The sequence below is a fragment of the Megascapheus bottae genome, chromosome 8 (genome assembly GCF_031878675.1).
Source record: "Megascapheus bottae isolate mThoBot1 chromosome 8, mThoBot2.hap1, whole genome shotgun sequence".
NCBI classification, from domain to species: Eukaryota; Metazoa; Chordata; class Mammalia; order Rodentia; family Geomyidae; genus Megascapheus; species Megascapheus bottae.
The window spans coordinates 53,731,249-53,745,951 of NC_143516.1; the positions used below are offsets into that span (position 1 = coordinate 53,731,249).

The 14,703-nt window shown below is 43.6% G+C and overlaps 1 protein-coding gene across 3 annotated transcripts in view; it reads left to right on the forward strand.

Moving 5' to 3' along the window:
* Bach2 (BACH transcriptional regulator 2) overlaps window positions 1–13,002 on the forward strand; it is a 362,229-nt gene extending 349,227 nt beyond the window's left edge. For all 3 annotated transcript variants that reach the window (XM_090338427.1, XM_090338425.1, XM_090338428.1), the window contains 2 exons: window positions 1,796–2,002; window positions 9,213–13,002. In XM_090338427.1, the coding sequence (XP_090194553.1) occupies window positions 1,796–2,002; window positions 9,213–9,695 (690 nt within the window). In that variant the 3' untranslated portion in view covers window positions 9,696–13,002. The remainder of the gene's footprint in view (window positions 1–1,795; window positions 2,003–9,212) is intronic.
* Window positions 13,003–14,703: the final 1,701 nt, after the last annotated feature.

Sequence of the window (14,703 nt, forward strand, 5' to 3'; positions counted from 1 at the left end):
TGTCTGTCCTGTCATATCCCAAATACTTTCCCAGGACAGACATCCCCTCGCTCTGAAGAAAAATACTCATCTGGCCTCTTTCACCATTTCTGAGTCAGAAATTGCCCATCTGAGCACTTCTAGCCCAAGATATCTCAGGTGCTGGGTGGGACTAAAGTCTCCTGAAAAAGAATCCATTCCCAAGGCAGTCCATTCACAGGTGCCAGCCGTTTAGCAGAGGCATGAGTGTCCTCTAGCCATCACAGCAGTTTCCAGAGCAGGTTAAGAGGCCTAAGGGAAACTTAGCCTCTACTACAAAAGGCAGGACCTGTGACAGACCTCTTAAGAGAGGAAGGCACAGATGGCCATTTGGGAGAAGCAGTCTGCTAAATCACCTAATGCTTATGTGGTATATAGTTCAGAAATACATACCATTTAAATGAGGAAAACTTGAGGCGCAGAGAGATAAAGTAACCTGACTGAGGTTGAATGTCATGAGAACAACCAAAGTACAGTCTGGTGCCTACACCTGTCCAAGTTGGAACCTGTCCAGTTACCTCCTTAAATCTCCAAGAATCATATACAAGAATCATTCTGATGGTTGTATCTTTCAAGTTGTTCTAGACTTGCATCATTCAGGAGTTTTACAGATATCCTTAAATGATATGGCTCTATGACTTACTATTTTATTGAGTGAAACCACGGCTTAAAGATGAGTTTAGCCAGTTATAAAGTCCTTCTTATGAAAGTACTACAGATTTTTTTTGTTGTTTTTTGGGTTTTTTTGCCAGTCCTGGGCTTGAGCTCAAGGCCTGAGCACTGTCCTTGGGCTTTCTCAAGGCTTAGAGCTCTACCACTTGAGCCTCAGCACCACTTCTGGCTTTTTTCTATGTATATGATACTGAGGAATCAAACCTAGGTAAACACTCTACCACTAGGCCAAACTCCCAGCCCCAGAATTTTTTTTTTTTTTTTTAATGAGGCAGGCACTGGTGGCTTATTCTGTAATTCAACTTGGGAAGAAAAGTCATTGACACTCAGCTCCAATTTGCTAGCAAAAAAAAAAAAAAAAAAAAAAAACACACAAACAAAGGAATTAAATGGTAGCACACCAGCTGTGAGGAACAAAGCTAAGCAAGACATGAGGCTCTGAATTCAACTCCAGTACTGTGGCACACAAAAAAGAAAACAGTGCATTTTCTACGCTATTTGCTTCAGAAACCTCAGGAATGATTATATTATAATGTGTTTTTATTCTGTTTAATTATCCAAACATTTCATCTTACTTGTATTTAAAACAGGAAAAAAAATTAATCGCTGCTTGCTTTCAGTAGTTTCCATGTCCATGTTACTTGCTCATCTTTAAAAAAAAGGTTTGTAAGCTGGATGTGGTAGCTCACACCTGTAATCCTACCGTAATCTAGCTACTCAGGAGGCTGCGATCTGAGGATCAAGGTTCAAAGCTAGCCCAGGCACAAAAGGACCTGAGACTCTTATCTCCAATTACACTCTTATCTCCAATTAACCTCTAGAAAATAGGACTGGCTTAAGGGTGGGGCGGTAGCCTTGAGCTGAAGAGTTCAGGGACAGTGCCCCAGGCCCAGGGGTAGGACAGTAGCCTTGAGCTGTAGAGCTCAGGGACAGTGCCCGGGCCGAATTCAAGCCCCATGACCCACCAAAAAAAAAAAAAAGAGTTTTGGGTTTTTTTTTGTGGGTTTGGTTTGACTTTGTTTTTACCGTTTTCCAATGTTATATCTGCCAAAATTGAAATTAAAATCCAGCTGTAATAATTCCATTCCGTTATTCTTGGTTTCAGGTCAAACTTCCTTTTCCTGTAGATCAAATCACAGACCTTCCAAGGAACGATTTCCAGATGATGATTAAGATGCACAAGCTAACCTCAGAGCAGCTAGAGTTTATACACGACGTCCGGCGGCGCAGCAAGAACCGCATCGCAGCTCAGCGCTGCCGCAAGAGGAAACTGGACTGTATTCAAAACTTAGAATGTGAAATCCGCAAATTGGTGAGTGCTTCCATCCATTGTATTCAGCACCCTGAAGTGACCAGGATTGGTGTCAAGTTATGACAGTGTGAGCTGAAGAAGTGGAAGGAGGGTCATTCTCTAGTACTATTCAGGTTTATATTCCAATACGTTTCTCAGGAGAAATAATCCATACATTTCTGTCTGCAATATAACTGTGCAAGCATATGAGAGCTTATCATATCATTTAGCCATCTGTATGAATTAGTTCTTTGAGGGTTCTATTTGACAAGTAATGGTAGCTGGTATTTATTGTATGCATCTACGTGCCAGATATTCCAAACTATTCCTGTGAATGATCACATTTTATCAACACAATAAGCCTACGACTTGGGTACTATCTTATCCTCATTTATAGAGAAGTAAACTTATACAGAGAGCTTGCAAACCACCCAGGATGTGGTACGGCTTGAATGGCAAATCTAAATACAGTTTTGTTGCTGTTTGTTTTTCTTTTGCCAGTCCTGGGATTTAAACTCAGGGCCTGGGCACTGTCCTTGAGCTTTCTCAAGGCTAGAACTCTACCACTTGAGCCACAGCACCACTTCCAGCTTTTTTCTGTGTATGTGGTACCAGGGACTCAAATCCAGAGCTCTGTGCATTCTAAACAAGCACTCTACCACTAGGACACACTCCAGGCCCCAGTTTTTTTTCCACCCCTGTTTCTCTGCCTCTTGGCTGAAGAGTATAAGTCAGAGAAGACAGCTACCAACCCAGAGGGCTAGTCATGTCAGGAGGTGATCTCCTGACACGCTCTATGGCTCCAGAGTCTTTGATTTTTATGCCTCTTCACCACATCTCAGATTTTTTTCTCCACAAACTTCTATCTCCTAAGCTCTGCCATACTCAGAAATGTGCTCCTGTACTTTCCCCTTGGTAAGCAACCTTATGCTACAGGAAGCGAATACGGGCAGCTCATGGTTCTTGGCTGTAGCTTTGAAGGCAACCAACTGGGTCTCACTCAGCTCAAGCTATCTGTAGGCCCAACCTGTCTGAAGAAAAGACCAGTCTCATGATGTGGTCACAATGTTATCTGGGGTGCTCTGTGTAGCCAGCAAATCCTTTGCCTCATGGGAAAACCGAAGGGCAAAGATAATGTTTGAAAAGCATCAGGAAGGGTTAGACGTGACTAAGATAGCTCTGGACTTTAGGGCTTTTTCTTTGTAAATTAACACAAAGCAGGGAAAGTCTGCCCATAGGTAGTAGATCCCATCACCTACAGAGTAGAGCACCTTAGCAAACACCCAGCCCAGAGGAGGTTGGACAACAGGCACCAAACTACAGCAAGAAAGAAGAAATAAATTCTAATGGCCCACAGTACAACAGTGACTATAATTCACAACAGTCATACTATATTTGGTAAAGAACTGGAAGAGAGGAATTTGATGCGTCTAGACAAAGAAATGATATATTGGTTCAGGAAAGGAAAATGCTTATTCATCTAATTTGATCATTACATTGCATACACATCCCATACACAGAAATATCACATTATGCTATATACCTATAAAAATGCATTGCTATTACTTATCTTTAAAATGTATTTAACGCGATCATCACACATTCTGTACTCACACATACAAAGAATTATCACACTATACTATGTATTATTTGTATATATCTTTTCTTAATTTTTTTTAAAAGATATCTGGATGCCTGGCCCATCTCTTTCATTGTAGAAACTTATGAGGCTAGACTAGGCAGAAAAAGCTGTGAAACTCTTTTTGTCTTATCTCCAATTAACCACCAAAAAGCCAGAAATAGAACTGTTTAGCAAGTAGTTGATTTGCTTTGAGGCCCTATGTTCAAGCCCCAAGATCAGCACACACACACACACACACACACACACACACACACACACACACACCCAACCTGAGGTTCAGTCTGCATCTGCCCCTCAACATCACCTCAAGCAAGCAGGCTGCAGTTTCCCCCCAGTCTCCCGCTGTTTTTATTCTTTTGCACTTGTTTGATGCTCATTTCCTCTCTCTGCTGTCTTCTTTGTGCTTTGACATTCAGGCCACAGGTCCCCTCAGCAGGAAGCCTGTCTTTCCTGAGTCCCAGCATGGGCTCTGCTCCTAGGAACCTTAATCTGACCTCCAGTTTAGTGCTATGGCTCAGTCTGGGATTCTGTGAGTGCCTCCCCAGTCTCTCACCTAGCCTACTTCCTCAAGGGTAGGGATGAATGGAGTCTTGACTCCCCTGTGAATTGCTATCTGTTATTAGCTTTTAGGAAATGTCCATGGCCCTAAAACAACCTGAAAATCATAATTATTTTGGTCGGACAATTTCAAGATTCTTCTTTTATTTCCAAACCTTTCCTTGATGTTTTGATTTATTTAGGGAGAGGGAGGAGGTTGTATGTATGTGAGTCATGGGGCTTGAACTCTGGGCCTGGATCCTGTTCCTAACTCTTCAGCTCAAAGCTACTGCCCTACCCCTGGAGTCACAGCCCCACTTCGCCTTTTTCTAGTGGTTAATTGGAGATAAGAGTCTCTCTGACTTTAGGTCTTTAATGCCCAGGCTGGCTGTGAACTGCGATCCTCAGATCTCAGCCTCCTGAGTAGCTAGGATTACAGGCGTGAGCCACTGTATCCAGCTATTCTGTGGTTTTTATAGTGCTAGGCAAAGACTCAACCAGGGAGCTACATTCCCAGTCCTAACATTTTTTTTTTCCGGTTGTGGGGCTTGAACTCTGGGCCTGGGAGCTATCCTGTAGCTCTTTAGTTTAAGGCTACAGCCCTGCCCCTAGGCCTGGGCATCATCCCTGAGCTCTACAGCTCAAGGCTACCATCCTTCCCCTTGAGCCACAGCGCCACTTCCAATTTTCCATTGGTTAATTGGAGATAAAAGAGTCTCATGGTCTTGGGGCCAAGAGTTAGGCCAAGTGGTAAGAGTGCTTGCCTAGCATGCATTAAGACCTGGGTTTGATTCCATGGTACCACATACATAGAAAAAGCTGGAAGTGGTTCCGTGGCTCAAGTGGCATAGTATTAGCCTTGAGAAAAGCCCAAAGACAGTGCTCAGGCCCTGAGTTCTAGCCCCACAACTAGCAAAAAAAAAAAAAAAAAAAAGTCTCATGGTCTTCAGTGCCTTGGCTGGCTTTGAACCATGATCCTCAGATCTCAGTCTCCTAAGTAGCTAGAATTACAGGAATGAGCCACAGTGCCCAGCCCTAACATTAACAGCAAAATGTATTTTGATAATCTGTTATCAACAAAACATAGTAAGGTACTAGGTGTTAAATAAAACATTGCTCTATTATTTAAAATAAATATATCAGTGGGCATGCTAGTGGTTCACGCCTATAATTTTAGCTACTTAGGAGGCTGAGATATTAGGATCATGGTTCAAGTCCAGCTGAGGCAGGAAAGTCTATGAGACTCTTAGTTCCGATTAAACACCAGAAAACTAGAAGTGATTTTGTGTTCAAAGTGGTAGAGTGCTAGCCTTGAGCAAAAGAGCTCAGACAGTGGCCAGGCTCTGACTTCAAGCCCCGCAGACAACAAAACATAAATTAATTGATTAATTAAATATAATTGGTAAAAATTAGGAGGGGGTGAGGGACGATGTAATTTAAACCACATAAGGAAGCAGAGCTTTCCTGCCAGTAAATGTTTGTGTTATGAATGGCTTAGTGGAAATCTGTGGAATCTTAGACATGCATCCATAGTCATTCTTGACATGCATTCCTCTTGAAATAGAGTAAGTCTCTACCCATATCTGGAGAGTACCTGATTTTAGTAATTAGCACTCTAAATGAGTAATTCTGTTATACTCGACAAACAATGAAATCTACACTATATAACAAGATAACTAACTACTTTGCTAGTATTTTTTAGTTGAGGGGAGAAAAAAATAAAAGTAAGAAGAGCCAAGCACTAATGGCTCATGCCTGTAATCCTAGCAACTCAGGAGGCTGAGAGCCAGAGGGTCACCATTCAAAGCCACACAGACAGACAGGGAAATCTGTGAAGCAGGAAGAAGCTGGGCTGAAGGTTTGGTTAAAATGGTACAGTGCTAGCTGACTGAGCAAGCCAAGCAAACACAAAATTCTGAGTGCCAACTCTGGTACAGACACAGAGAGAGAGAGAGAGAGAGAGAGAGAGAGAGAGAGAGAGAGAGAGAGAGAGAGAGAGAGAGAGAGAGAGAGAGAGAGAGAGAGAGAGAGAGAGACTGAGACAGACACAGAGAGACAGAGAGAGACAGAAAGAGACAGAGAGGGAGAGAGACAGAGAGGGAGAGAGACAGAGAGAAAGAGAGAGAGACAGAGAGGGAGAGAGAGACAGAGAGAGACAGAGAATGACTTCTAGTTCTCCACCAACCCATCCCAGCAGCCCCTTCAATTATATGCTGTTTCAGTGCTAAACAGGTATTTCATTTGCTCATTTATGACTTAGAGCTTCATAGGATTTTTTGGTTTAGGTTAGGTTTAGTTGACTTTTTTTTTGTCAGTCCTGGGGCTAGAACTCAGGGCCTAAGCATTGTCCTTGGGCCTTCTCAAGACTAGCATGCTCTACCACTTGAGCCACAGCACCATTTCTGGCTTTTTCTATGTATGTGGTACCAAGGAATCGAACCTGGGCATTCGTGCATGCAAGGCAAGCACTCTACCACTAGGCCAAACTCCAAGCCACTGACTTTTTTTTTTTTTTTGAGACAAGAGCTGAGGCTGGCCTCAACTCCTGAATCTCCTGCCTCCACCTTTTAAGTGCTCACATTACAGACATGTTCCACCATACTTGGTCTAGAGTTTCATATTTTTATAACTTACCCTGCCTTTCCTGCCAGGAGCCAAAATAATGTCAGCCATGACACCTTATTTTCTTCCTGTATAGAAAGTGGCTTAGCACATTTTTCACATGAGTAAGCCTGCTAGAGGTCAGTATCTTGATGAAGATGATGAAGCAGAATTGAGCCTGAGATTCCTCTGGGTTCAGAGGAGGGAGGTCCAGCCCTCATAGCCAGGCATGTAAGACCTTTGTCCCCAACAGGACCTCTCACTCAGATTTATCATCAACATCTCATACCCAGGGTGCAGTACCCACTTGCCTGGTCTCAGTGGCAGGGATGTCTCCCGGATGCGAGGAGACAGCCCCCCCATCTTCCCGTACATTCAGTCCCCACCCCCTCACACACCACACCCCCACACCCACTGCTCTGCTCTTGCAAACTCGCATAATGTATTTCTGTCGAGTTACACTTGTACATCTGTTTATTTTTCATTTTGAAAACATGTTTTCTTGATAAATTTATAAATATTTTAGCAGGTGCCCTTTCCTCATGTAAATCTCTCCCCGACACACATGCCCACGCTGCCTGCCAGACTGCATTCGCGTTAGAGCATGCGCAGCGCCTGTGTCCAGCGTGGGCCCCTCCCTCTCTCCCATCCTCTCCTTGTCCTTCATGCCCTTGCCGGTTCTTGGCTAGCCAGGACTCACTTCACACCGATCCCTCAGCCGGATCTTCTGTTACTTTGTGTGAATGTGAGTGAGTGTGTGTGTGTGTGTGTGTGTGTGTGTGTGTGTGTGCCTCGTGGACCCTCCCCATCTCCTTTCCACACACAATATAGATGGTAACACTTTAGTCTCTTTTCTGCTACTAAACTCATCTCTCTGAAGTAGTGATGCATTTTATTCACACGAAAACATATGTGACCTTTTGTTTTTGGTAGGACTGGATTTTGAGCACTACCTCAGGGCCTCTGGTTTGTGAGGTACCCAGCATCCCCAGCCTTTTCTCTTTCAGTTCAGTGTTCCAGATAGGGCTTCATGCTTTTGCCTGGGGCTGGCCTTGATTCACTATCCTCCCACCTTCTCCTCTTGAGTGGTGGGGATTGTGAGTGTGCACACTTGACTCAGGGAGATCATCTTGGAACGTCAAGCTAACACTCATGTGGACTCAAGTGGTAGATTTCTGTCTTCCCTGCCTGAATCCAGGAAGAATCCCTGCTTGAGATTCACTGCATGGCCAGGGGGGAGGGGGAGGGAAATGGGGACCAAGACATGAGAAAGGGTATCGATGAAGTAATGTACCTTCTATTTGGTGAATATAATGTAACCCTTCTATTAATTACAATAAAAAATATGAAAAAAAGATTCACTGCAGGGTTCCCAGTGTTCTGAGAAGGAACTGTTGCATTAGGTCTGCTGGTATTGGTATGAAGTCAACCCCGAAGGGTTGTTTTTAAAAAGACTTCCTTCTTTGGAGTAGTTTTAGATGGATGGAATATACAGAGGTCCCAGGTAGCCCCTGATCCTACACATACAAACTCTCTAATTCTGAGCACCCCCACCAGCTGGCACATTTTGCCACAATCAATGAACCTCTACTGATGTGTCATTGTCACCCAGCGCTCTTACTTTGTGCCAGGTTCTCACTGGGGTTGGCACAACCCATCAGTTTTGATCTATGTGTGGTGACAGCCATCCACCATTGTGCATGACAAAGTAGACTCAGTTCCCAAAATCTGTGTGCATTCTCTCCTCTCCCAGCCCCAGAAGCCAACTGATCTCTTCATCATCTCACAGCTTCTCTCTCTCTCTCTCTCTCTCTCTCTCTCTCTCTCTCTCTCTCTCTCTCTCTCTCTCTCTCTCTCTCTCTCTCTCTCTCTCTCCCTCCCTCCCTCCCTCCCTCCCTCTCCCTCTCCCTCTCCCTCTCCCTCTCCCTCTCCCTCTCCCTCTCCCTCTCCCTCTCTTTTAGAATGTCAGATTTTTGGAATTGATTTCTGTCACTCAAAACCTCCATTCTAATGCATTAGAGGAAAATTTTCCTGTAGAAGGTTTGCAGCTAAGAGTGCTCTAGTCAGTTCTCCTCACACACACACAAGTCCCTACAAACCAAAACACTGACACTCGCAGGTTCTGCTTGGTGCTGACTTTTTGGTCACTTCTGGGCATCAGAGAGGAATGAGGAAGGGCAGTGGGGAGGTATTTGTGTCAGCACTCACGCGCTCTGGTACTCGGCTGGATGGGAGTGTGGCAGAAGTGAGTGTCCAGACTCCCTGAGCATATATATATATATATATATATATATATATATATATGTTTAAGTATCACTGTCCTCATCCACTCATCCATGAGTTAGTTTACACAGTAGGATACCAAAACAAAGGTTGGAAAACCCCCAGAAATGAGGTCTTCTATCCTCCAACACAGGCTTGATGAAGCTTCCCTTTTGGTCTTCTATCCAGGTGTGTGAGAAAGAGAAGCTATTGTCAGAGAGGAACCAACTGAAAGCATGCATGGGGGAACTGCTGGACAACTTCTCCTGCCTCTCCCAGGAAGTGTGCCGAGACATCCAGAGCCCTGAGCAGATCCAGGCCCTGCACCGATATTGCCCCGTCCTCATACCCATGGATCTCCCAGGAGCCTCCTCCATGAATCCCCCTCCCTTGGGTGTTGAGCAGAGCCTTGCAGCCTCCCAGTGTGCAGTGGGGGAAAACGTGTCCTGCTGCTTGGAGCCAGGTGTGGCTCCCCCCGGGCCTCCCTGGGTACCAAGCAACACCACTGAGAATTGTACCTCCGGGAGGAGATTGGAAGGTACCAACCCGGGAAACTTCTCTGACAGAGGCCCTCCTCTGGAACCTAGGAGCCAGTCGGTGACTGTGGACTTCTGCCAGGAAATGACTGATAAGTGTACGACGGATGAACAGCCTAGGAAAGAGTACACCTAGGAAATCTGATCTGCCTCCCAACCTCCACACCTCTCCCATCCAGGTGTTCTTCAGTCAGCCTGTGGCACTGTACATCTGTTGTCTCGAAGAACCAGGAACAAATCTGGTGCACACTACAGAGGTCTTAGCAGCAATACTGTCCGGAAGTATTCCCTGCTCTCTTCAAGCAAGAGTCATACATAGTTCCCTTCACAATGGTGCTACCCCTTGCTCTGGCAGGGAAAGACAACAGTGCCGACACTGTCTGTCTGTGGGTTTTTTTCAGTCTTCACAGGGATAGACGACAACACCTCTAGGACCCCCCCCCACCACGGATTTTTTTTCTCAGTGGCCCATGTCACAAACCCTATCTCAGGAATCTCTTCTGAATGTTCAAGTTTTTTCATTGATGACAGCTTCTATACACATCAAAGTTTTATAGCTAGACTGTACATAATATATATAATATATATGAAATATATATATATATCCATATGCAAAAGTCCTGCATGCCTCAAGTTTTTTTTCATCCTAAAACTGGAAACTTCATTTCTCATTTATAAACAGGTTCCAACATTCCTCTTCTTTTGTCTGTAGTGCTAGAACTAGTCTTGTAACCATCCACCTGCACCTTTTTCTTGCTTCATGGTTCATTTTCCATTTGTGCTTATTTATGAACAAAATTCAATCATGTTGGAAGCTTTTTTGTTTTGGTGAAGTTTAATTCAGGCCTTTTCTCTTTGGTTTGGGTTGGGCACCAGATGGTGTCATGTGAGCATTGTGGTTTGTGCTTTGTAGGGGGTTGTTTTTTTGTGTGTTTTGTTGTTGTTGTTATTTTCTTCTTGCAGATACTGTACAGTAATGGTCAACTCTGCCACTTGCACTGAGTTTTGGGTCAAACCTATTTTCCTAAATGAAGTTGTAACTTCAGTGTAACTCAAATATACTGTATTTTCTTTGCTTTTAGTTAAGAAGTAAACCATTTTAGCTAATTAAAAAGCACTCAGGTGATAATTATGTAGGAAAAAAATAAAATCTTGCCAAATAATGAATTCATCCTAGGATGTGTAGACAATTATCCGCTTGAATATTTTTCTATCTCACCTCCTCCCCAGCTTACCGTATGTAAAAGTTTTACTGCAGATCAAGTCCAGAGTTGATGCTGGAGGTTCAGTTTCCTGACTGGGGAGGATTCGATGTCTCACTCAAGAGTACATCACAACAGCAGGAATCTGAGAATTTTGTACCCGAACTTGGCAGGCATTGGCTCCTAAAAATTAAGGTAGAACTATTTCTTACCCAGGGAGTACGTCACATTCATTTCAGCACTTCATCCAGCCTTGGCTTGCTCTTGGAAGTGTTAGACAGTGGGACCTTCTCCTTTGAAGGAGGTGGCTGACAAGCCACCCACTTTCCTATCCAGGACTACCTCCCAGGACATCTACCTGAGAGGATTTGAGTCACAGCCTGGGTGTTCTGCTTTCACGCAGCGCACCTAGGTTAATGCAGCTTGAACAAAGCAGGAGAGAGCAGGGACAGACTTAAGCCTGAGACCTACCCCTGACACAGGCTAACATATTCTTCTCTCCTCTCTTCCTCTAAATGCTTTGAGTTGTACTCTGAGGTTTTCCTGCTGGTCTCTTGTCTAAAGGCAGCTTTCTACTGAGGCTTTGGACAAGGCATCATCAGGAATCCTTCTTACACACACACACACACACACACACACACACACACACACACCCTACCCTACCCTCACCTGAGGGTTTGCTTCCCTTGCTGTAAAGTTGGTTGGCTTGCAACTCAGACAGAGCAGCTTTCCTGGCTCTGGGGTGTCCTTGCCCTGTGTGTTTACAGGAAGGTGTGCCCCAAGGACGACTCAGCTCTCTCCTTCCAGTGGTCTCCTCTTCTCTAGGTCAGCAGCCTGAGGACCACTTCAGCCTGGCTGTGCAAGGCAGTCCAGAACAGTTTGATGTGGGGATGGGGAGGTGGGAAATGGGGGAATAGATGATTGACTTTGTTTCTTGATTTGTGCCATTGTTTTGGACAATATTTAAAGCTGCATGTAAAAGGAGAACTTTAGTATATGATTAGTAGGCAAAAAAAGTGAAATCATAGTAACATATGTTTTAGTATTATTAACTTTTTTCTGTACAAATAGTAGCACTAAGTGTTTGAATATGTATGAATGCCAGAAATTTGTTGGTTCATGCAGTAGGATTTTTTTAAGGCTTTTCTTTTCCAATAGTTCCACTTTTAAAACCTGCCTCTGGGTTTTCCTTTCCTCCCCACGTGTCTGTGTGTGTGTATGTGTATGTTAGAGACAGATTTGGAGAAATCACTGCATTTGAAGCTACCATTTTTGTTCTGCTTGTTGGAATTTCTTGGCCTAGGAGAACAGTTCTGTTTCACCAGGAGTTTTGCCTCTGTGGGAAACTGGTGACAGAATTTTAACTCAAAGTGAATGACATGATACTTCACAACTATGTGCTATGGTGGAGCAGTCAGAAGACAGTATTTTCTTTTTTCACTTTCACATTGCCTTTTTAAGTCTTCTCTCCTATTCTTTTGGAAAACAAGCAAGGAACGTTTTCTGCTCAGATCATAGCCAGATAAGAACTAGCTTTTTGGCTTGATTGACTCCAGTGACAACTCATGTACAACGAACTGGTAGGCTTGACCCTGGTCCGTCCATCCTCCAGATCAGGGATGTTTAGTCGCCCAGATGTGTGCCCTGACAGACTAGGAGGAGAGGGGTCTTTATTGCTCTCCACTAACCCCATTCTCACCTTCCTCACACCAACCCCGGACTGCTTCGTTTCCTCTTCCCCCACCCAGCAATGGGAACTGGTTTTAAACAAAGAAAGAAGAAAAGAAAAAAAAAACTCTAAAAACTATCATTCTATTTCTTAGCTATTTTTAGCAACTTATTCCATTTATTGTCCACCATGAACAGCTACAGGAATTGTATATATGATGTGTCTGTCTCTTTTACTATTCTGAACCATTGCTTGTCAAAATTGTCTCTGGCTTGATTCAAAGGGAGGACTCTCTAGGGACCAAAATCAAAATTGCCTCTAGTGAAATTTTAAAACCTAGTCTGTCTCCTTGCCTAGGATCCCTGAGTCAACCCTAAACCATTTTTTATACATATGTGGTACCAAGGAATTGAACCCAAGTCTTTGTGCATGCTAGGCAAGCACTCTACCACTAGGCCAAACTCCAGGCCCTTACCTTGGACCTTTTTATGAAAAGGAAAAGCAAGAGAACAGAAGGAATAGTATTTGTGCAGTAAGGTAACATTTAACTGCTTTGGGGTTTTCCACCCGCCCAGTGGTCCTTCCTTATACAAATAAAGGAAGTTGGGATGGAAGTGTGACCTAGTGGAGAGTACTTGCCTAACATGCATGAAGCCCTGGGTTCAATTCCTCAGTACCACATACACAGAAAAAGCTGGAAGTGGTGCTGTGGCTCAGGTGGTAGAGCTCTAGCCTTGAGAAAGCCCAAGGACAGTGCTCAGGCCCTGAGTTCAAGCTCCAGGGACTGACCAAAAAAAAATTTTTTAATGAAGCTCCAATTATGGGCGATCTTTTTGGTGGGGATAGGGGTGTCTGTGACAGCTTGGTTGAGTGTCCCAATGGCTAAAGGACAAATGGACAGTTGGGTGACTAATACCACCTGAATCTAGTCCTCCCTTTGGATCACCTCTTGTTCTACTTAGGTCTCTGGACAACTTCCCTTCATTCAGGTTTGTCCGGCTTTGGGCAGGTGAGTGCTTTACTGTATGTGTTGTTTCTCTGCGTTATCTGGGGGTGCCTTGAATAAAATCGAGCTTCATTCTATACTGATTCTGGAACAAAGCAGGCACAAATATTTGTTAAAAGCCAGCAAAGCTACTAGGCCATCCTGCTACTTCTCTTCCAGGTTTCCTAACCATGACTCAGGCGTCAGAGGTGATGCTGCCGTAGAAAAATGTTTTATATGTTGTACAAGTAATTTATTGACTGACTTTCTAAAGGCATGCTGCTTTTTAAGATGCACTATCATTTTGGATGTCATCCTTGCATTGCTTTTGCAACAAAGTTAAAAAAAAAAAAACAATCTAGTGACTAGTATGCCAACTCCTTAAGGAGGAGCTTGAGACCAGCCAAGGACTTGCATGAGAGGACTGCCTAAAGCCTGTGCTCCCTGTTATTTTTAATAGTTTATGATTGCCCAGTGTGGTAGAAGAGAACGAAGACACAGACCAGGGGTTTGTAAGCCTAAGCCTTTTAAGAACTGTAAAATCTTACATCTTCTGGAATTGTGTAATCTCATAATGAGTAAAAGTCTACAAAGGCTAGTCAGGTCTTTATTTGACAACCTATTCCTTCACCCTGTGCCCCATTCAAACCAGTAGCTTAACTGACTTCAAACTTCTTCACAATTACATATAGTTTCAGGAGAATCTCAGCTCTGCCAGGAAACAAGAAACAAGAGTCAGGTTTTGCCCTCAGAGCACAGAAAAAAAAAAGCCAGATGAAAGGACAAGATTCCTTTTCAGAGAATAAAGGTGTTTGTTATTATCATGAGTTAGTATTCTTTCCCCAAAGTGAGGATTTTATTGTCAGGTCCATTTCTGGCAAGGCAGTCCATGCCACATGCCCTGTGTGGAGTTGGCATCCTTAAAAAAGTGTGTGTGTGGCATCTTGTGTTCCATGTGTATGTTTTTGACACTGCCCAAGCCATCTTATGACCCAAGCATCAAAGACAGATGCTGTAGATTAGGATATATTTGTGAATAGTGTGTGCAAATAGTATTTGTACATAGAAAAGACTTGTGGCAGATGGAGGATAAATTATTCAGTGACGGTGCAAAAACAAAAACAAAAAACATGACTTGCAAAGAAAAGTAAGTGTATAGTATTTTCCTACACTCCACCCTGGGAGATAGTATTTATATCAAATAAATATCAGTGTGTTTTAATTGTGATATGAAAATGATGCTGCCATTTTTTGTGAAAAAAATACCCACTTGGTTGCAGAGGCCAAC